At 43.9% G+C, this 22,012-nt stretch overlaps 1 protein-coding gene across 1 annotated transcript; it reads right to left on the bottom strand.

Moving 5' to 3' along the window:
- Nucleotides 1–620: 620 nt before the first annotated feature.
- Nucleotides 621–20,153, bottom strand: ZC3H12B (zinc finger CCCH-type containing 12B). The gene is given in 6 exon segments (XM_067548301.1): nucleotides 621–3,929; nucleotides 5,237–5,343; nucleotides 5,427–5,629; nucleotides 5,631–5,662; nucleotides 6,510–6,649; nucleotides 19,411–20,153. Coding segments are annotated over 6 exon segments (2,517 nt in total). The 5' UTR covers nucleotides 20,022–20,153; the 3' UTR covers nucleotides 621–2,505.
- Nucleotides 20,154–22,012: the final 1,859 nt, after the last annotated feature.

The raw sequence follows: 22,012 nt of genomic DNA, 5'->3' as shown, positions 1-22,012 counted from the left end.
AAAGAAAACATTTTTCTACATACACATATTTAATTCCATGCAAGATGGAAAATGCAAGTACACAAAATTTAATTGTAAACCTAAATCATAACAAGAACAAAGCAGGGTCTACGGTAGTTATATTGTTACAGTTCTATTCATAAACACGTGCAGATGATTCATTAACACTGACAATTTTTACATAAAATTTCATTGCAAGAATGTATTTGTTTAATAAACAGACTAAAGATAACTTATGTAATATAATGCTTTTAAGCATACAGACCATCTGTGCACACTATAATTTGAAAAGTTGTCCTTGTTTGTCTATAAACTACAAGTGCCCATTTTAAATAAAAAGATTCATAATTACCCATGGGCTACTTCCCTGTGACACACAGTGTCACAACATGGTGAAAATGCAATATTGAAGTTAATCTAGAGATGGTTTTTGTACATTTTTTTTATACAATCAAGAAAAAGAGATACAATTTGTATCAACAAACAAAAGGTCATTTCTGGTTATTTGAGGCAATACTCTCAGCTGCTTTTACCATAAAAGAGAAGAGAACATGAAGTAGTTGGAAATTAAAAAATATAAAATGCTAGTTAAGATATGCTTTGAAAGTTGGTCAAGAGTAAAAATATTTTTCTATAGATATATGCTAACTTTTTGAAGATTAGTTTATTTTTATTAACAGCAATGATCTGCAACTAATTAAAACTAATTCATTTTTAACACTCTGGGTATGAAGAAAACAATCTTCAAGTTAATTCATTTTGAAAACATAATGATGTGGCCATGACAAAATATGTAAGTAGTGTGAGAGGTACCTGTGTGGACACTAGAATATTTATCGTGTGAAATGATGTGAACATCCAACATACTAATACAGTTACTTTAATTGCATCTGTAACTTTTTCACATTTTGCACATGATAAATAGCCCACATGATACTTAGAATCAATGCAGGTTCTACACTAGCCAGTGGAATTAGTCATGTAGTAATCTTTGGTCCTCAGACAAACAGAACCAGAAAGCAGCATGCAAGCCATTATCAAAACACCAGAAACAACCCTGACTGCAGCCTCACGTTCTGTGTGTTTCACAGTAAGAAACATTTAGGCAGTGTCACACCTTCTCATGAAGAAACAAAAGGCCATAAACCAGGCCTTCTCAACTTTCATGAAAAAAACTACAGTAGAAGTCAACAAGTCCTAGCTCGAGACATATCGAGTTAGTAATGGTTCAAAATGTTGAAATATACATTGATTCAAAAAGGGCGTCCATTAAGTGCAGCTTAAAAAAAACAATAAACGCCTCTTCTGGAGGCATTTAGCTACAATGGTTCCCACCCCTGAGCAAAATACTAGTTGCGCAAACAATGCCACACAATTTTTTTTTCTTATCTGTCAAAATAAGAGCTTTAAAATCCTTCAGGAGGAAAATGCACACCTTTGGGTCAATCTGAAGTGCAAAGCAGGCCAGGTTGCAGCTAGCCAAAGCTGTAGCATCCCTTTCCAGAACCAGCCCCTCTCCCCTTTCAAACATCTTCCATTCACCTGTTGGAGTATTATTCTAACCCTTCAAATGTTAGCCTAGCCACAAAAGGGCGGCAGTTTCTACTATATTGGATGTTCACAAATTAACATCCACTACTTCCCCCTATACTTGAGGCTGAGTAATGAACAGTTCATAAGTAAAATGACAGTCTGCATTTGACCGTAATGTACTGTTGTACATTTGGCACTCATCAGTACTTCTGAAGAGGGAGGCTACAGTTTATCCTACTTTTAACAGTGAATTGGGACTTAATCCTGCAAGATGCTGAACATTTGCGCTCCAATCCAGCAAAGCATTTAGGCATGTGGTGAATTGGGGCCAAAGTGCTTAACACCTTATAGGAGCAAGCCGTGGGTGGATAGATTTAAAAAGCTAAGAAATACCAATTATGTTGACATTTAAAAGTGAATAGATCAGGTTTATTTTACAAATTGAGGATTATTTTAATTGTTGGCAAGTCATCACTTTTTTTTTTTTTTTTTAAATCGACACAGAGGAATGCAGTGTCAAATGACAAAGCCAAAGTCTTACAATTTGGGAATGTATAGAGCATATTTTGAAAAGCCAATTATATTTATAATCAAATTGAAACTATACATTGATACATGCAATAGAATTGCTAATAGTTTTGAATGAACAGCTTTAGACTCTAAAAATGTAAACTTGTAGTTCTTAGTTAAATAATATATCCATGCAAAAAGGTATGCACTTCCTGTAAAATACCTTTAAAATTCCCTATTTTTGAAATCGTAAAATATTCATTGTATTTACATTACTCTACTTTTATATAGTGCCTCACACTTAATGATTGCAATAGTGTACAGAATTGTATACCACAGAATTAGAAAATATTTACAACAGATTTGCCCATTTCCCTTATTTTTAATTTTTCCTTCAGATCTTGCCCATTTATTCCCTCAATAGTATTTGTCGTCAAGTGTTCAGAAAGAGGCTCTAATATTTTAACGCCCTGTTCTCAATTTAGCAACAATCATAGCTGCCAGCTGTTGTGCATCTGTCATATGGGGATTTTTCTCCATTACCGAGAGGACAATACCAGCAGGGAAAATATTGCAAAGATTCTTGTATGTCTGATACTGATGTTCTGGGATGATATGCTGTTCCTGGGGTTCTCCACATACCCCAATCCAAGGATTCCTCCACAGTTGCTCCATCTTTTCAGGCATGCTTCTTACCATTACAGGTTCATAACATGGTTGCATGAGATTGTTGCTCAGTGGGTAGGAGTGGTAAGCATAAGTATCAGCAGCACATGGTAATGGATCCCAACTAGCATGCTGCTCTCGACAGAGGGGTGGCCTTCTCTGCCGCATAGGGTTACTTTCATAAAGACGTGAGTCAGAAATACTGTCCATTCTTGTCATGACCAAGGCACGGCTTGGCTGGGCAGTGGCTGATGGATGAACGTTCTGAGGCACAGGGTAGTCTCCAGGACAACTGGACCGTGCTCCAATAACTGGATGCTGGACATGCAGTGCTAAATGGGAAACAGACTGTTTGCGAGGGAGTTGTTTAGGCTCTTCAGTTCCATAACTCTGAACTCTAGTTAAGGCTTCATGGTAACCATGGGAAAAAGGCTGAAGACGATTTTGGGATGAAAGTCTGTGGATCTTTACATTGTCTTCTGCTCTGGCATCTGCTACACCCAGATACAAATCATTGTAAGAGGAGTAAGAATCATTACTGGTATGGCTTAAGCGATTGTCAGGACAGGGGCTTGTATTTCTAGAGTACATCCCCTGGTCTGTATCAGCCCCATAATAATCTGTATTACGCATACTGCTTATGCTCAAATTGGAGAAATCACTGAGCATGGAATAGTAGCCATGATCTCCTAAAGATTCATATTTGGGATACTGGTCAGTATAGCTAACAGAAGTGCCATGGCTATTGGTGACCAGTATGGGAGGATACTGCACACTGGCCATGTGTTCTAGTGAAGATTTTTGATGAGTAAATTGCGATGAACCTGGTACAGGGCTGCTTGCAGAACGAGTATTTAATGCACCAACAGCATGGCTTTTTGAAGGAGGGATTGTTGGTACACTTAATGCAGAAACAAGAGAAGGGACGGAGTTGGCTTCTGACTTCCGAGCTACTGATAGCCGTTCATCAGGTTCCACAGCAACTGATCTAATGCTTGGATCTGACTGGCGTTTGGGAGCAATGCGTTTCACTTCAGCATTGATTTCTCCTTTGGAAATGGATGATCCTGTGCCACATTTGGCCAATGCTCCCTCACTCATAGTTTTCACAGCAGACAATTTAGCACTTATTCGAAGCTCATCTGCTACTGACCTCTGAGGCTGGTTTGCCCGTTCTGGGTGGTAATATTTACATTTGTGTCCGTAGGTGCATTTTTTGCCTGCAAAAGAAGTCTCCAAATTAAACATGTCAAAAACAATCAATAGCACAGAAAGCTGTATTACAATGAGCTAAACAACCCAATAACCCTCTCTTTTTGTCTGACGCCTGCAGGGGTATTAGTAGGCCACTCTACTTTGAATGGTCCCTTACAATATGTGCTAACTATTTATGTTAAACAATCTGTTCCACCTTGCACTTTGCTGTGAGGCTGGGAGTAACTTTCCCAAATCTGAAAAAGAACTCTGTATGGCTCCAAAGCTTCTCTCTCTCTCACCAATAGAAGTTGGTCCAACAAAAGATATTACTTCACCCACCTTGTCTCTCTGAAGGCATGTCTACCCTACAAACTTAAGTCGACCTATGTTAGGTTGAATTACACCCACCACAGTTATTACTGCAGTGGCAGCTGTCCACATTACCCTCCTTCTGTCAGTGATGTGCGTCCTCACTAGCAGCGCTTCCACAGACTGAAGAGGAGCAGTGTGGGGGGCTGAGAGCCAGGGCTCAGTTCCATGCAGCTCCCTGCTGGAAGCCCAGCTGTCCCCTGGGCTTCTTGTCTCCCTGAGCGGGGATCCAGCTGCAGGGAGATCGAGCAGCAGTGCACCTGGGAGTGGGATGCAGCAGGGAGCACAGGAAGCAGCCCGGCTGGAGTGGGGATGGGGGGCAGCTGGGCGCTAGTTAGAGCTCACCACTGGCTCCAGGCTTTCTTGTCCATTTCACTGCTCCATACTACATCAACATAAGCCCTATGCCCCTCGTGAAGGTGGAGTTATGTCAGTGTAGTAGGGTATTTACATTGATGGGAAGGGGAGAGAGAGATTACTGAGCAAGTCTCCTAGGCACAGTTCAGTTGTGAACTGCAGTGGTCTCCTTCGTGTTATTACTTATTTGTTGAGCACTGATAACCTGCTCCTTGCTGTACAAGACAAAAGAAAATCTCTATCACAGAACTTATGCAGTACAGGACCTTCTTCTTTGAGTAAAACTATACAAAATGGTATGATAGCTCTTTAATGTGGACAAATATCCACCAGGAATTTGGACCCACGGCTTCACAGTTGAAAAACTAAATTTCTTCACCTTTTGAACTATTTGCCTATCCCTAATGTTCTGCTATATGTTTCTTTTAAAAAAAATAAAAAATAAAAAAAAGTACATACTTGAATAGAAGCTAGTGTCCAATTTGGATGCTAGCAAGTAAAGCAAACCAGGTTTTGGTTTTAAAAAGGAAAGTCTAATTACAAGGTATTAATGCTTTACTCAGTCTCTTGTACACAGAACTCAATCTGACTGTTGTGAACCTACCATAAGGGCATGGTTGTTTTTTATGTTCAGGAATAACAGGTCTTTTTCTTAGGAAATTTTCAAGGCTTGGACCATGGCGTCCTAAAGGATCATCAGGAGGCATAAATCTGAAAAAAAAAGATGAAATGTGAATTTTACTTTCCACTGTGAACTTTAACTGTAAATTCCACAATTTGAAGAAAGAACATACTTGTCATTCACAAAAGAATACATTAGCAGGCGTTCCTCTATGAATTTCTTCCACTCTGGCTTTTCATTCTGAAGGTCCCGATAATTGTCATTTGACACAATGATGCCATCTGAGTCAAAAGCCAGTTTTACTATGAACCGGTCATCATAGCAGACTACCCTTCTTCCCTGAACTCTCCGAGATGGGGTGAAGACAAGAATTTTTTTCTTTTTCCAATTTACGTAAAATTTCTTGATCTGCAAGGTAAGTTTAGATGGTTTAAATAATGGCATTAAGAAACAAGCCACTCTGAGTTTTCATTAAAAAGTGTGTTTTGGTCTTTTTTTTAACTTTATATTGGAAAAGGGAGTTCAGGAGTTCCTGAATAATAATAATAATAATACTTTGCACTCAATATGCTCAGATGCTATGATGATGGGGGGGTATGTAAGCACCTAGACTTAGATGGTGCTTTTCCTCCAAGAATTTCAAAACACTTTACAAATATTCAGGCTTCACATCCATTTCCATTCTACTAGCACTGTACAATCGACCTACTGTTCCTGGTTCCATAAATATGTGCAAATACTATGGGCCAGAGTCTGTGCTTGCTCTACATCACCATCCAATAATTCCCCCTCGGTCAGAGGAATTCTGGCTACTGGGCCACTATAAAGCAGATAGAGTCTAGCCAAGAATCTGTCCGTATATTCCTAAAATCCTTGCCATTGGGAGTAAAGAAATGTGTTCCATCAGTACTAAATAAACATGTATTATTCCTACTTGCAGGTACTTATGAATTTAAATTAGTAAAAACCTCCCTCCTGTTTCAATTTAAGTGCTGGGCCTTCTGATTGACATCCTCCAGCCAAAAGTCAATTAGTTCAGTAGTGACAGGTGTAGTTTGTGAAACTGTTCTGAGTATCTTTTGGGATGAAAGATTAAAATACCATTTTACTGAATCAACATTGCCTCAAATTATTTGATCCATGCTTAAGATAATACTTTTTAACCAAATAACCATTTTTTTTTGCTACAGTAAATGCTACAATCTTGTAATACAATTTTACCATGGAATGAAAATAAATCTTTTTGAAATGTTACCTGTAATTGGTGCATCAGGTCGAGACTGCTCTTTTCTCCATGCAGGTACAAATACAGTGATATCTTTGTGTCCTTTCTCCAGAAACCACTCAACAGCAAGCTGAATTCCTCGACAGGAAAATTCTTCTTTATTCCCATGGCTTAAAAATATTGGCAAAATGTTTGTTTAAAATAGGATCAAAACGAGTTAGCAAATCACAATAAAGCTAATGATGCTTACTGCCATGGTATAGTCATTTTATAAATATCTATACAAAAAAAGAACAAATAGGAGATTTCACCAATAGCAAGAGTTTGACAAAAATGGTTGGTTTTGGAAATGAACAAACTTGATTCACTTTTGAAAATGGCAAGTTAATTTTAGAGAAATATGGACTTCTAAAGAGTTTGCTGAAAATCATTTAAGGCCCTGATTGTGCAATTCATTGCATACATGGATGCACCGGCTACATTATAGCAATAGGCAGTGAACTGCAGGAACAGGTCCTAAATCTTTAAGTGATGTCATAGTCCTTTCAGGCCCAATTCAGGAAACATCCCTAGTCAGCTCTGCAAATGAAATCCCGTGGAAGTCAGTGAAAATTAACTTTAAAACATCCTTAATGCTATCCTGAATCAGTGCCTTAGTATTTTGCTTGATCAGTAGATACAGTTCTCACCAGTGACCACCTAATTTTACAGTGTGTGTGTGTGTGTATCGTATTAGGGATATTAGAAATTTATTTGGATTTTATACATAACAATTCTGATTAGTTGGTTGTAGATAATATCTTAACTGCATACTTTTTGAATGTGCTTTATGGATGAGAGAGGCCAGAATGGGATAGAAAAGTAATTAAGAACTATACAAATCTATTACAGCTCAGTCACTGGTATTTTGCTTGCATATGAGAACCCAGACCAGAGCCTGGATTTTGGAAAAGGCTTATTTTGATGTATTGTCTATTTTATATTTGCATTTAAAAAGGTATTTTGAGATGAACTTTTTTTACCTATTGTGGATGTACATTTCACAGATGTACAACTAAAGATTTCTTATAAATTACGTGGTTAGAGTGAAAATGTGATATATGCTTGTAAAAAAGATTCTAAGTGGTAATGCCTGGACACCCACACAACTACTACACTCACTGAGGAGAAAAGAATGAACTTTAAAAGTCTGCAAGTACTTTTCTGGCTGATTGCTTAAAATCAGTCTTTAGTGCTGAACTGGTGTACAGGGTACTACAAAATTCTGAGCAAAATTAAAAATTTTGAATATATTTGATAAATTAACTTGGAGGGTGAGTCACCAATTGCCATATACTTACAAACCACATCTGGCTTTTTTACAAATCAGAGCTGTAAGCCTAAACATTCCTCATTTCAGATTTTCCCATTAAGCTTGCACCTTCCAAACCGACAGCCGACTGATTGTTTAAGGCACATACATGTAGCTACAGACTCCGAAAGATAAACCATCCATTGAAATTAATGCAGTTTTTAGAATTTAGTTGAGTTATTATGCACTTGCAGCAATCAAGCAATTGTGAACTACTTCTAATTTTGCCAGTTCCTGAAATTCTGGCAACTAAATCTTAGGAATACTGATCTGGTTCTCTCATTGGCCAATACTGACAATTAACATTACACAGTTGGACACTGCACTTTTTATATTAGGAAATGAGTATTTCATTACAGAGCTGCACAGCTAAAATTTGCTATTAATGGCACAGCTTCTATTTTCACATTCCAATTTCTACTTCCTGGTGTACTGATTTACAAAAGTTGTGGTGTTTTGTTCAACAAAAATATTGAAGGATGGATCAATTGACATTTGGGCCTTTGCCCAGCCTCTACTTGATATACATAAACATGTACCCACCTTTGCACATCAGGGGCCCAGTACACAGCCCTATGAAGATTTCAGACTACAGCTGGAAACACACCAATGAATGTCTTGAAAACAAAATGTTCCTAACAGATTTGTCATTTTCTTGTTTTTTGTTGGGGTTTTTTTTCCCTCTTATGCATAGGTATGTTGTCAGATATCTCACTGACTTTATACAATATACTGTATTAAAGTTTTATGAAACTGGTTTTGGGGGAAGGAATAAAGAAAAAACTGTTTATGAACTGCCTTTCCGAATTTTAACCTTCGTTAAAACTATAGCTTTACTGAAAAACAAAGGCAATGCCATGAATTATAAAAAGCTCATCAAGACACCCTCTTTCATGTTCAAATGTAATATAGAGAAACAGATGTTGGCATGTGGTCTGTTTTACTAATACCAATATCATAATTAAAACAATGGCTGATCAACATAATCCAAAAACATCCACTTTAATAACAATAATCCATATGTAATCAATATGAAGGCCTGTGAAAAAATATCAAGTGAAATATTAGAGCCCATGCATATACCTCTGATAAAAACCCATTAGTGGAGAATGTCAAAAACAGTCAATGACTGAAAATTGTATGGTCCTATTTCTGGGCAAGCCTCACTATATTTGACTGGATACCTTTGATAGTTCTAAAATTTGGAGAAAATACCAGACCAAAACTAAACATTTGAACGTTAATCCCAAGTGTTCACCCCAAAATAAAAATCTACTCTTAAAGCGCTTGCTGCATAGGGACCAGCACAGGGAGTCTAAGGACCAAGTTCAGCTCTGTTTATTGTAGTATTTAAACTGGGAAGTTGCTACCACTTTTACCAGGACAGAATATGGCCCTGAATATGTAATTTATTTGGCAGTTTAGCTATTTTTTCCAAGAAACAAGCATAAAAACAGGGTTACTTACCAGTAACTGTTGTTCTTCGAGATGTGTTGCTCATCTCCATTCCAATATAGGTGAGTGCACGCCACCGTGCACTGGTTCCCAGAACTTTTTTCCCCTTAGCAGACCCCGTAGGGTCGGCTTAGGCGCCCCCTGGAGTACCGCACACATGCCATGGTATATGGGGCACCGCCAACTCGGCGGGCCCTCAGTGCCTTCTTTCTGCCGACTCCAACAGCGGGGACAGAGGGTGGGTGTGGAATGGATATGAGCAACACATCTCGAAGAACAACAGTTACTGGTAAGTAACCATGTTTTCTACTTCAAGTGATTGCTCATATCCATTCCAATATAGGTGATTAAATAGCCATACCTTGGAGGTTGGTAGGAGTCAACAGTGAGCTGCTCTCATCAGTATGGCCCTGCCGAATCCCACATCCTCTCTCGCCTGCTGCATGATGGCGTAGTGGGACGTAAAGGTGTTAACCGACGACCAGGTAGCTGCTTTGCAGATGTCCTGCAGGAGCACTCGTTCAAGAAAGGCTGCCAACGAGGCCTGGGTTCTGGTTGAGTGCGCTGAAACAGCTCCTGGAAGCGGCTTCTTCGCCTGCTCGTAGCAGCACCTGATGCAGGCGGTGATCCAGGCGGAGATGCGCTAGGTGGAGACAGGTGAGCCCTTCATCCAGTCCGCCACTGCCACGAACAGCTGCGATGTCTTCCGGAATGGCCGTGTTCTCTTGCAGTAGGCCAGGGCTCATCTCACGTCCAGCGAGTGCCATCTCCACTCCTCCTCCGACCCGTGCAGTTTTGGAAAAAACATGGGGAGGAAGATATCCTGGTTATAATGGAACTGGGAGACCACCTTAGGCAGGAAGGCCGGGTGGGGTCGCAACCACACCTTGTCTTTATAAAAGACGGTGTAGGGGGACTCCGAGGTTAACGCTCTTATCTCGGAGACCCTCCTACCTGACGTAATGGCCACCAGGAATGCTACCTTCCACGAGAGGACGAGCAACAGGCATGTAGCCATGGGCTCGAAGGGGGGTCCCATTAGTCTGGCGAGGACCAGGTTCAAATCCCAGGGAGGCACCAGGTCACAGACCTGCGGGTATAGCCTCTTCACCCCTTTGACTGACAGAGAGTGGGAAAATATGACCTCCCTTCCATCGGCTGGTGGAAGGCCGAGATGGCTGCCAGGTGCACCTTCAGGAAGGCCAGCGCTAAACCCTGATGCTTCAGGTGGAGCAGATACTCCAGGATCGCCTGAATAGGCGAGCAGCTCGGTGGGATGCCGCGGGACTCCACCTAACAGGTAAACCGTTTCCACTTGGTCTGGTACACGACCTGAGTGGAAGGTTTTCTGCTGCCCAGCAGAATCTGTTGGACCTGTGCCGAGCAGGCTCTCTCTCCCTCCGTCAACCACAGAGTCTCCAGGCCGTCAGGTGGAGGGAGTCCAGGTCCAGGTGCAGCAGGCGACCCTGGTCCAGGGAGAGCAGGTCATAATGCCTCGGGAGCGTCACAGGCAGGGCGACCGACAAGTCCAGCAGCATGCTGAACCAATGCTGTCTCGGCCAGGCTGGGGCGATCAGTATCACGTCCGCTCTGTCCCTCTTGATTTTCAAGAGGACCTTGGGCAGGAGCAGAATGCGGGGGAATGCATACATGAGGGTCCCCGTCCAGTCTATGAGGAATACGTTGGAGATTGAGCCCGGCTCGCGACCCCGGAGCGAGCAGAATCTCAGGCACTTCCTGTTCCAGGACGACGCAAACAGGTCCAGTTGGGGAACACCCCACTTGCGGAAGATAAAGGTTATCACCACCGGGTGCAGTGACCAGTCGTGTCGGGGTAGAAAGGACCTGCTGAGGCGGTCTGCCTCGTCGTTCCTGACCCCAGGGAGGTGAGAGGCAGATATATGGAAGTCGTGCCTCACCGCAAAGTCCCAAAGTTGAATGGTCTCCTGGTAAAGGGCCGAGGAGTGCACTCCCCCCTGCCTGTTCATATAGAACATGGCCACTGTATTGTCTGTGAGGACCTGTACCATTTTGCCCCTCAGGAATCTGAGGAACACTTTGCAGGCCAGCCAGACTGCCCTGAGCTCCCGGATGTTGATGTGGAGGCTCTTTTCCTCCTCCGACCAGAGCCCCTGGGTGCTCAGGTCGGTGCTGATGTGGGCCTCCCACCCCAGATCCGAAGCGTCCGTAATTAGGTGACCGATGGGGCCAGATCCCGGAAAGGAACCCCTCTTAGCACTTCCATGGGAGTCCTCCACCAGTTCAGGGAGGTCAGGACCTGTGGGGGAACCATGACCACCCTGTTCAAGGAGTGCCTGGCTGGTGCATACACCGAGGCTAACCACGCCTGGAGAGGCCTGAGTTTGAGGCGAGCCAGCCTCACCACATACGTACAGGCCGCCATGTGCCCCAACACCTGCAGGCAGTGCCTGGCTGTCGTCGTGGGGCACCTGTGTAGTTGGGCGATTATTGCGGCCATCGCCTGGAACCGAGGCTGTGGGAAGAAGGCTCTGGCCTGGATAGCATCCAGGGTGGCCCCGATGAAATCTATGCACTGCACCGGGGTGAGAGTGGACTTCTGCTCGTTTATGAGCAGCCCCAGTCTGGTGCATGTCACGCAGGTGAGGGCTAGGCTGTTCCGAACATGCGCCCTGGACCTGCCCCAGGTCAGCCAGTCATCCAGGTAGGGGAAGATCTGCACTCCTCTGCAGCGCATATGGGCCGCCACCACTGCCATGCACTTCGTAAAGACCCTGGGGGCGGATGAGACGCCAAAGGGCAGGGCTGAGAATTGGGAATGGCAGCCAGCTACCATAAACCTGAGGAAGTGCCTGTGGTTGGGCAGGATGGAAATGCGGAAGTATGCATAATTTAGATCGAGGGTGGCATACCAATCTCCTGGATCCAGACCAGGGATAATGGAGGCTAGGGAAACCATGCGAAACCTGAGACGCCTGATAAACTTGTTCAGTCAGCGGAGATCTAATATGGATCTCAGGCCCCCTTTTGCTTTGGGGATGAGGAAATACCTGGAGTAGAATCCCCTCCCTATTTCCTGTGGGGGGACTGTTTCCACAGCCCCGAGGAGGAGGAGGGAATTCATCTCCTGCAAAAGGAGTTGCTCGTAAGAGGGGTCCCTGAAGAGGGACGGGGTGGGAAGGGGGAGTTGGGGGGGAAGCCGTAAACTGAAGGGCATATCCCCTGAGAACTACGCCAAGGACCCAGCGGTCTGATGTAATATTCTGCCACTCGGCGTAGTAGGGTCTGAGCCTTTCCGCAAACAGAAATTGTGGATCCAAGAGAAGGGTATTGGTGCCACCCTCGGGTGCACCATCAAAATTGTCTCTTTGTGTTGGGCCCCTTAGAGGACCCCTACTGGGAGGCCACGGATGATCCCGAGCAATCGCGGTGCCCGTACCCCCTATTTCTGTCTCGGCCTCTACAGGGCTGAGAGGGTCTGGGCGGTGGCCTAGAGGGCGGTTGGGCCTGGCGTTGGGGCTGCGACTGAGACTGACGCCTCAAGGCCTGGGGGGGTGTAGAGATCCAACAACCAGAGCATAGCCCTTGAGTCTTTTAGGGCGTGCAGCTTCTCATCTGTTTTGTCGTAGAAAAGGCCTGCCCCATCAAAAGGCAGGTCCTGGATGGCTTGCTGCACCTTCTGGGACAGCCCAGAAGACTGCAGCCACAAACACTGCTGCATGGCTATCACCGAGGTCATGACTCTGCTGGCAGTGACTGCAGCATCGCTGGTAGTCTGCAAGGCCGCCCCTGCCACCGCGGCGCCCTCTTCCAAGACCGTGGCAAAGTCTGCCGCCTGGTCCTGTGACAACCCCTCTGCAAACCTCCTCATCGAGTTCCATAGGTTTAAGTTGTAACAACCTAGGAGCACCTGGTGGTTCACTATCCGCAGTTGTAGAGCCCTGGTGGGATATATCTTATGGCCAAACAAGTCTAGTTTTTTATTATCTTTGTTCTTAGGCGTGGTGCCCAAGACACCTTGCCTATCCCTTTGGTTGGCCACATCAACCACCAGGGTCCCGGTGGGTGTACAAGAATTCAAACCCCTCTGTTGGTACATAGTATTTCTTCTCGGCGCCTTTCGAGGTGGGGGCAACTGAGGCATGGGTTTGCCAGAGAGCCTTGGCCAGTTTGAGGACTCTCTCATGTACTGGCAGGGCCACTCTCAATGGTCCTGCTGACCCAGCTACCCCAAAGAGGGGGTCCTCCTCCTCTGAGAGCTCCTTAAGCTCGATATTCAAGTTGCTGGCCACCCTCTTAAGGAGCTCTTGATGGGCCCTGAAGTCGGAGGGGTGCCCTGTGATCCCTGGCGGCCGCCTCATCAGGTGAAGAGGAGGAATATTGTGGAAGGGGGCCTCATGGAGGGTCCCTCCTCAGGGTCCGATTTCTCCTCCGAGGAATGGCCCTTAGCCGGTTGGCTAGTTGGGGAAGGGTACCGGCTGCGTCACTGAAGATGGAACAGATACAGTGTCCTGTCCCATCTGCACCCCCCATGGTTCCCAGTATGGCCACTGCCACGGCCCCTGCGGCCACTCAGGTGCCAGCATCGGTGTCAGCTGCGGTACTTCAAGGCGAAACTTGCCCTTGCGGGACCCCGAGCCACTGGAGCGGTGCCGACGGTGCCTGCGGCTCCTGCTCGTCATCGCCGGGAACCTGCCCTGCGACGACCAAGACGAGGTTGAGTGTCGATGCCGTTGCAAACAGTGCCGGTGGGCAGATGTGCGGCTCGACGAACTGGAGGAAGCTCTCCATCTCTGGGCCGAGGACTTCCGGCACCGCTTTCCCTTCAGGGATCTGGAGCGGTGCCACTCATGCCGCCTCGATGCTGAGCCCGACTCCGAGGACCGCGATCGGCGATGTGACGAGGTGGCCTGAAGTGTCGGTGCCTGGTCCTTCGGCACCGGGATCCACGCCAGACTCCGCACTGAGGATCAGGACTGGTGCCATGGAGGCAAGGGGCTCGGTGCCGGGGTGCGGGAGCAGGAGCTGCGCACACTGCATGAGGCAGACCTGGATCGGCGCTGCCTCGAACGCGATGCCTCCAGTGACATGGATCTTCCTCGGTGCCACGGTGAGGAGGAGCTCGACGACTCGTAGTCAGAGCTATGAGGGGAGCCAGCACGCTCTACCCTCTCTGGCCGTCTGGGGGGAGACTTCGCCCCTGACGCGGGTCTCGACCACCCACCTGAGGTACCCAGTGCGGGTTTACCTCGGGAAACCGGTCCCTGCGCCCTCGGCCATTAAGGTGCGTGCCATGTGGAACGCCTCTGGCGTTGACGGTCCTTGCAGGGGCACTCCCCCACCCCCAGGAGTCGGGGGAGGCTCCCCGCACGGAGATGCCAGCACCGGAGTAGATTCAACGGACCGTAGCTAGGGCATCTCCTGGATCGACCCCGGCTGCGCAGGCGGTGTGGGGGAGTCCCGGTGCTCAGTACCCTGGCCCTTCCTTTTCTTGGGCACCAGCGACTGGCGACGTGTCGGCTCCGGTGCCGGTGGAACGCTCCGCACCGAGGAGACGCTCAGTGCCACGGGAGAATGCACCGGTTCAGAGTGCGGGCGGAGCGCCGCCTCCATCAAGACAGAGATATTCGGCTGAGGGCTTTCTTTTTGAGTCTGCGGCTTGAAGGTTTTGCATATTTTACATTTATCCTGACGATGCTGCTCCCCCAGGCATTTAAGGCAGCAATTGTGGGGGTCGCTTACAGGCAAGGGTTTGCCGCAAGCGGCACAGGCTTTAAAACCTGGAGAGCCGGGCATGGCCAACTCTAAGCCCCTAAGGGTGGTTTTCTATTCTAACTAAACTATCTACACTTAACAAACACTTAACACTAAGTACTCAACTATTAACAACAAGAAACAGTTTGTAAGGGGATTGCTGCTTGCTAGAAGGCAAGAGGCAAGACGTTCCAGTAACCATCACGGGTGGAAAGAAGGAACTGAGGGCCCGCAGGGTCGGCGGTGCCCCATATACTGTGGCATGGGCGAGGTACTTCAGGGGGGCGCCTAAGCTGACCCTATGGGGTCTGCTACGGGGAAAAAAGTTCCGGGAACCAGTGCACGGTGGCGTGCACTCACCTATATTGGAATGGATATGAGCAATTACTCGAAGTAGAAATATATTTACAATTTTACTTCTTGCCACATGATGATTAAAAGGATACCATCAATTTGAAAATAATATTATCTGAACTGGTCCATACATGTTTTGTATTATTATAATTATTTCAGTTAGGGGTGTGATTTTTTATTCAAAACAGTTATACTGGTACAACCCCTAATCTGGACATAGTTACACTGATATAAAAGTGCCTTATAACAGTACAGCATATTCCCCATTCAGTATAGAAATATCAGTATAAAGCATGTTTGTACCCCAGTACGCAGACAAGGGCTTATACCCACTATTGTTAAAAGTGACACCCAGGATTACTTTAAGTGAAAGTGATTAAAGAAAATATATAGTTTTTTTCAGGTTACTTTATGTATAGTTAATTCCATTGTTTTGTTAATGGTCATGATGATATCAGTTATGAACAGAGCAGCAGAAAGCTCATATGCATGCTCTTCCCCAGGCCCTATAACACGGGGGAGGGGGAGGAATAGTTGAGTAGAGAATTGTTTGTTTAGTTGTTATTAAGCCCATCCAAAATACCCACTCAAACAGCAACAGGGAAGAAAAGCCTTTATAAAAAAAACTTCCAAAGGAACTTATATATTTCAAAGCATAAGATTTTAAATGCATTTTATCAAAACAATTGAATTTTTTTAAATTAGTTCAAAAAATTCAGGTTGAGAGTTCCTTAAAAGAAAATTGAGAAGGCAATAATAAAGAATGCTTGTTGGATAAGCACTGCCTGTAGAAATCTTGACATCAATGAACCACATCAGTTTGGCTAGGGAATTTCCTTCTGTTTCAAGTTTAACAAGATCAAAGATAGACTGATCCTTTCTCAGTGGTAAGCACTGTATATTGAGAAAGTGCACCCTTAGCTGAGACTATCTGTCTTAACTATCAAGCTTCTTTTAAAACAACTGACCCACCACTCAGATGTCCAAACTGCCATCAGATATTTTAGAACAAGTGCTACTAATAATAGTTGGACCCAGTTTTTCCTGGACATGACACTGACAGGTTCCTTCACCAAATAGTTGCTGAACCAACAAGAGGAGATGCTATTTTAGATTTGGTATTGGTGAGTAGTGAGGACCTCATAGAAGAACTGGTTGTAGGGGACAACCTTGGTTTGAGTGACCATGAGTTAATTCAGTTCAAACTAAATAGAAGGATACACAAAAATAAATTGTGACTAGAGTCTTTGATTTCAAAAAGGCAAACTTGAAAAAATTAAGGAATAAGTTAGGGAAGTGAACTGGACTAAAGGCAGTCTAAAGGCAGAGGAGGTTGGAATTACTTTGTCAAAGTTGCAGGAACTGAAGCCTGCATCCCAAGAAGGGAAAAGAATTAATAGACAAGAGTTGTAGACCAATCTAGATGATCAAGCATCTCAGACAGGTGATTAAGAGACAGCAGAAAGCCTACAAGGAGTGGAAGATGGGAAATCTACCTCTTGGAGGTCAGAACATGTAGGGATAAAGTGAGAAAGGCCAAAAGCCAACTAGAGCTGGACCTTGCAAAGGGAATTAAAACCAATAGTTAAAGATTCTATAGCCTTATAAATAGGAGGAAAACGAAGTGGGACTGCTAAGCATTGAGGATGGGGTGGAGGTTAAAGATAGTCTAGGCATGGCCCAATATCTGACCAAATACTTTGCCTCAGTTTTTAACGAGACTAAGGAAAAGCTTAGGGATAATGGCAGGATGACTAAAGGGAATGAGGATATGGAGGTAGAAATTACCACATCCAAGGTAGAAGTCAAACTCGAACAGCTTAATGGGACTAAATCAGGGGACCCAGATAATCTCCATCCAACAATATTAAATGAACTGGCACATGAAATTGCAAGCCCATTAGCAAAGATTTTTAATGAATCTGTAAACTCAGGGGTTGTACCGTATGACTGGTGAATGCTAACATAGTTCCTATTTTTAAGAAAGGGGAAAAAAAGTGATCCGGATAATTACGGGCCTGTTAGTTTGACCTCAGTAGTATGCAAGGTCTTGGAAAAAGTTTTGAAAGAGAAAGTAGTTAAGGACATAGAGGTTAACGGAACTGGGACAAAATACATGGTTTTACAAAAGGTAGATCATGCCAGACCAACCTGATCTCCTTTGAGAAGATAATGGATTTCCTAGACAAAAGGAATGCAGAAAATCTAATTTATCTAGATTTCAGTAAGGTATTTAATATGGTTCCACATGGGGAATTATTAGTTAAATTGGAAAAGATGGGAATTAATATGAATATTGAAAGGTGGATAAGAAACTGGTTAAAGGGGAGACTACAACAGGTCATTCTGAAAGGTGAACTGTCAGGCTGGAGGGAGGTTACTAGTGGAGTTCCTCAAGGATTGATCGTGGGACCAATCTTATTTAGCCTTTTTATTACTGACCTTGGCACAAAAAGTGGGAGTGTGTTAATAAAGTTTGCGGATGACACAAAGTTGGGAGGTATTACTAATAGAGAAGGATTGGGATATCATACAAGAAGATCTGGATGACCTTGTAAACTGGAGTAATAGAAATAAGATGAAATGTAATAGTGGAAAGTGCAAGGTCATGCATTTAGGGACTAATAACAAATTTTTTTGCTATAAACTGGGGACGCATCAGTTGGAAGTGAGAGAGGAGGAGAAGGACCTGGGTGTACTGGCTGATCACAGGATGACTGAACTGCCAGTGTGATGTGGCCATGAAAAAAGCTAGTGCGGTCCTAGGATGCATCAGGCGAGGTATTTCCAGTAGAGATAGGGAGGTGTTAGTACCATTATACAAGGCGTTGGTGAGGCCTCACCTGGAATACTGTGTGCAGTTCTGGTCTCCCATGTTTAAGATGAATTCAAACTGGAACAGGTGCAGAGAAGGGCTACTAGGATGATCCGAGGAATGGAAAACCTGCCTTATGAGAGGAGACTCAAAGAGCTTGGCTTGTTTAGCTTAAACAAAAGAAGGCTGAGGGGAGATATGATTGCTCTCTATAAATACATCAGAGAGATAAATACCAAGGAGGGAGAGGAATTATTTAAGATCCGCACCAATGTGGACACAAGAACAAATGGATATAAACTGGCCACCAGTAAGTTTAGACTTGAAATTAGATGGTTTCTAATCATCAGAGGAGTGAAGTTCTGGAATAGCCTTCCAAGGGGAGCAGTGGGGGCAACAAACCTAGTTGGCTTCAAGACTGAGCTTGATAAGTTTATGGACGGGATGGTATGATGGCACAGCGCAATATGGCAATTAACTGATCTTTGACTACTAGCAGTAAATATGCCCAATGGTCTGTAATGGTGTTAAATGGGGTGGGTTCTGAGTTACTACAGATAATTCTTTCTGGGTATCTGGCTGGTGAGTCTTGCCCACATGCTCAGGGTTTAGCTGATCGCCATATTTGGGGTCGGGAAGGAATTTCCCCCCAGGGCAGATTGGCAGAGACCCTGGGGTTTTTTCGCCTTCCTCTGCAGCATGGGGCACGGGTCACTTGCTGGTGGATTCTCTGTACCTTGAAATCTTGAAACCATTATTTGAGGACTTCAGTAACTCAGTCATAGGTTAGGGGTCTATTACAGGAGTGGGTGGGTGAGGTTCTGTGGCCTGCATTGTGCAGAAGGTCAGACTAGATTATCATAATGGTCCCTTCTGACCTTAAAGTCTATGAGAGCAAGACTGGTAAAATCTTTCAAAAACTTAAAAACAGAAGCTTTGATGCAGTATAACTAAACTCTTATTTATTGACTAATAGATTTATGGGAGCAGAGGGCTGCAAAAAAGAATGATGTTGAGGGAGTTGATTTTTGGAGTGGGGATTGCAAAAAGAGAAGTATCAACAGATTTGGAAAAACGGGCTAAAGAAAACAGAAGTTAAACAGTAGCATATAGTATTAGTGGGAACATACTATATGACATAACATGATTTTGTCATTCAAATAGAATATTTATATATAAGCATACTGGTGCATTATTTAAAAAATGCTGACACGGAGGCCTACCTCATAGCCACGTTACTTCCATCAATGACAATTGGTCTCAAGTTGTCAGTATTATCCACCACTTCATCTTCAAGTGACAGTTCAGGGCTGGCCATTTCCTTTGGGCAAGGACCCCTGGGCACCAGAGTACCAGTACTACTGCCGACACTACCTTGTCCCTCTGACTCACCCTTGTTGCCAAGTCTCACAAGTTCTGCCAAAATATCATTGATGAGAGCATCTGCTCCCAGCTTGTTCAGCACTGCCTGGATCTGATCTCCAGCATACCCAAGCTTTAAAGCAAAATCCATTTTAGCCTGGTACTCTTTGTCCAAGTTTATTTTACTCTCTTCCAGCTTCAAATCCTGAAGGATACTGCTCTGTGAGAAACTTGGACGATCCAGGCAAGGAGAGCGACAGAGTTGCCTATGTGGTTTAGTAGAAATCTCCTTTTCCCTCCACTGAGTATTGCTACTGCTGTTCCTGAAGCATGGTTGTTCGGGCTCACTTTCTGAGCTTGTCCATTCCTCAGATTCGGCACTGTAGTCCCCAGCATCCTGCTCCACATTCCTCTCTTCTTTGGAATGCCTCTTCTCCATTTTCAACTTATCCACCATAGACCAGGCCGTCATCACGTTCAGCTTCCAGCCAGAGATCTCAAACTTCTCTTTCACTTCCAAAGCTGCATGGGATTCATACTCAATTACATCTTGTAGGTTAATTGAAAGTTTACACAAGGCTGGAGGAGTTCATCTGTCTTGCTTGATATGTTGTAGTGTATACAAAGTCAATATATAATCCTAAATAAACAAAACACACAAACACACACAATTAGCTTTTGTCAAATTCTGCAAAAAGATTTGACTTACAGTATTTTTGTTTACAAGGCAATAGAGATCCCCAGCCATTCAAATTTCCATTTAAATTGACGAGAATGAAGTCTGTAATTTTGTTTTCTCTTTAATTACAATAAATTGAATTCCCCTACCTCCTGTAATTGTATGTATAAAAAAACCCTTAACAATGGCAATACTACTACACTTCCAACACAATAAATTCACAGTTGAAATAAACATGCTGTCAGTTTATTGCCTGCCACAAGGGCTTTGGGGAATGAACAACATGGTATGTCAAAATCATTGAGCATTCTTAAGCACAGAAAATGGTTATCCATTATTTCTACTAATAAGTTCTTTCCATCCTGCACAGTGGCTAGCTCAGATATAACTAAGGTAGGGTTCTGTAGAACATAAATTGTTACTTAGGGCTTGTCTACACGATGGAGTAATGTACAACTATGGGAATCTGATTTCTAAAGTGCACTATTCTACTGCAAACTAGAAGTTCTCTTGTGCACTTTAACATAATACTGTTTTTCAAACAGCACCACATTAAAGCACATTAGCGAAGGGAAAGTTACTTACCATGTACAATAAGTGGAGTTCTTCGAGCTGTGTTGTGCGTATGCGAATTCCACAGATGATACACATGTGCCTTGTAGTAGGGATGGGACTCTTTCTGGGCAGCAGTACTTGTAGTGCATGCGGGTGCTCTTCAATCCTCATGCTTCTCTGCCACCATTTGTTTTGTTGTCAAGGCAGAATCCATTATAAGAGGCCTCTGAGGTAGAGGGGATTAAAGGGCAGATTGTGGAATGTACATATGGACAATACATCTCAAACTCCAATTACGGTACGTGGTAAGTAACTTTTCTTTCTCCTTTGAGTGATTGTCCATATGCCTATTCCACTAATGGTGACTCCCAAGCAGTGATCATATTTAGGAGGTAGGAGCTTGGAGCAGTTAACAAAATAATGATTGAAATGTAGTATTGGATCTAGAGGCTTCTGTTAGGGTATAATATTGAGTGAACATGTGGATTGACACACAAGCAGCAGCCTTACAAATGTCAGATATTAAGTTTCTCAATGATGCTGCTAATGTTGGTGGCGTGGTCCTGATTGTAGCTGATGAGTCATACTTGGCCACCTCATCACGTTTTAATACAATTAGAAATCCCATTACACAGTCTCTGGACTGAACCTGCAGAGCCTTTCATCCTTTCCTCAGTGAAGACAAAAATTTCGTAATGGTCTATACAGTTTCGTTCAATTCAGGTAGCAGACTCTCCTCACATTTAATGTATGCAAAATTGCTTCAGATTTGGATGCATGAGGTTTTTGAAAGAATCCTAGTAAGTATATTGGCTGATTCAGATGGAAGGCTGTGACTACTTTAGGAAGGAATTTAGGATGCATCCTCATCAATACCTTACCTGGGTAGAATACTGTATATGGAGGGTCAGCCATAAGCACTTGTATCTCTCCTACTCTTCTGGATGAAGTTATCACTATTAAAATGCCATTTTCATTGATAGGTAACAGAGAAGAGGTGGCCAGGGACTTGAAGATGAGTCCCAGGAGTTCTAGATTCAAGTCCCATAGGGAAGCTGGTTCTTTGATAGGCACGAGTACTTTACTTAGGACTTACAAGAACCTTACCACTGTTGGGTGATCCTCAACTGGCAGGAGGTGAGCTGAGATCACCACTAGATGCACCATGACCAAGGTAAGAGACTGATTCTTCATCTTGAGTTTGAGTAAATCGAGAATCTGTGGGATTG

Source organism: Emydura macquarii, unplaced genomic scaffold (genome assembly GCF_026122565.2).
Source record: "Emydura macquarii macquarii isolate MOO-44397 ecotype Brisbane River unplaced genomic scaffold, CSIRO-AGI_Emac_v2 contig_1253, whole genome shotgun sequence".
Classification (NCBI taxonomy): Eukaryota; Metazoa; Chordata; order Testudines; family Chelidae; genus Emydura; species Emydura macquarii.
This window is presented reverse-complemented; position numbering and strand designations above follow the sequence as displayed.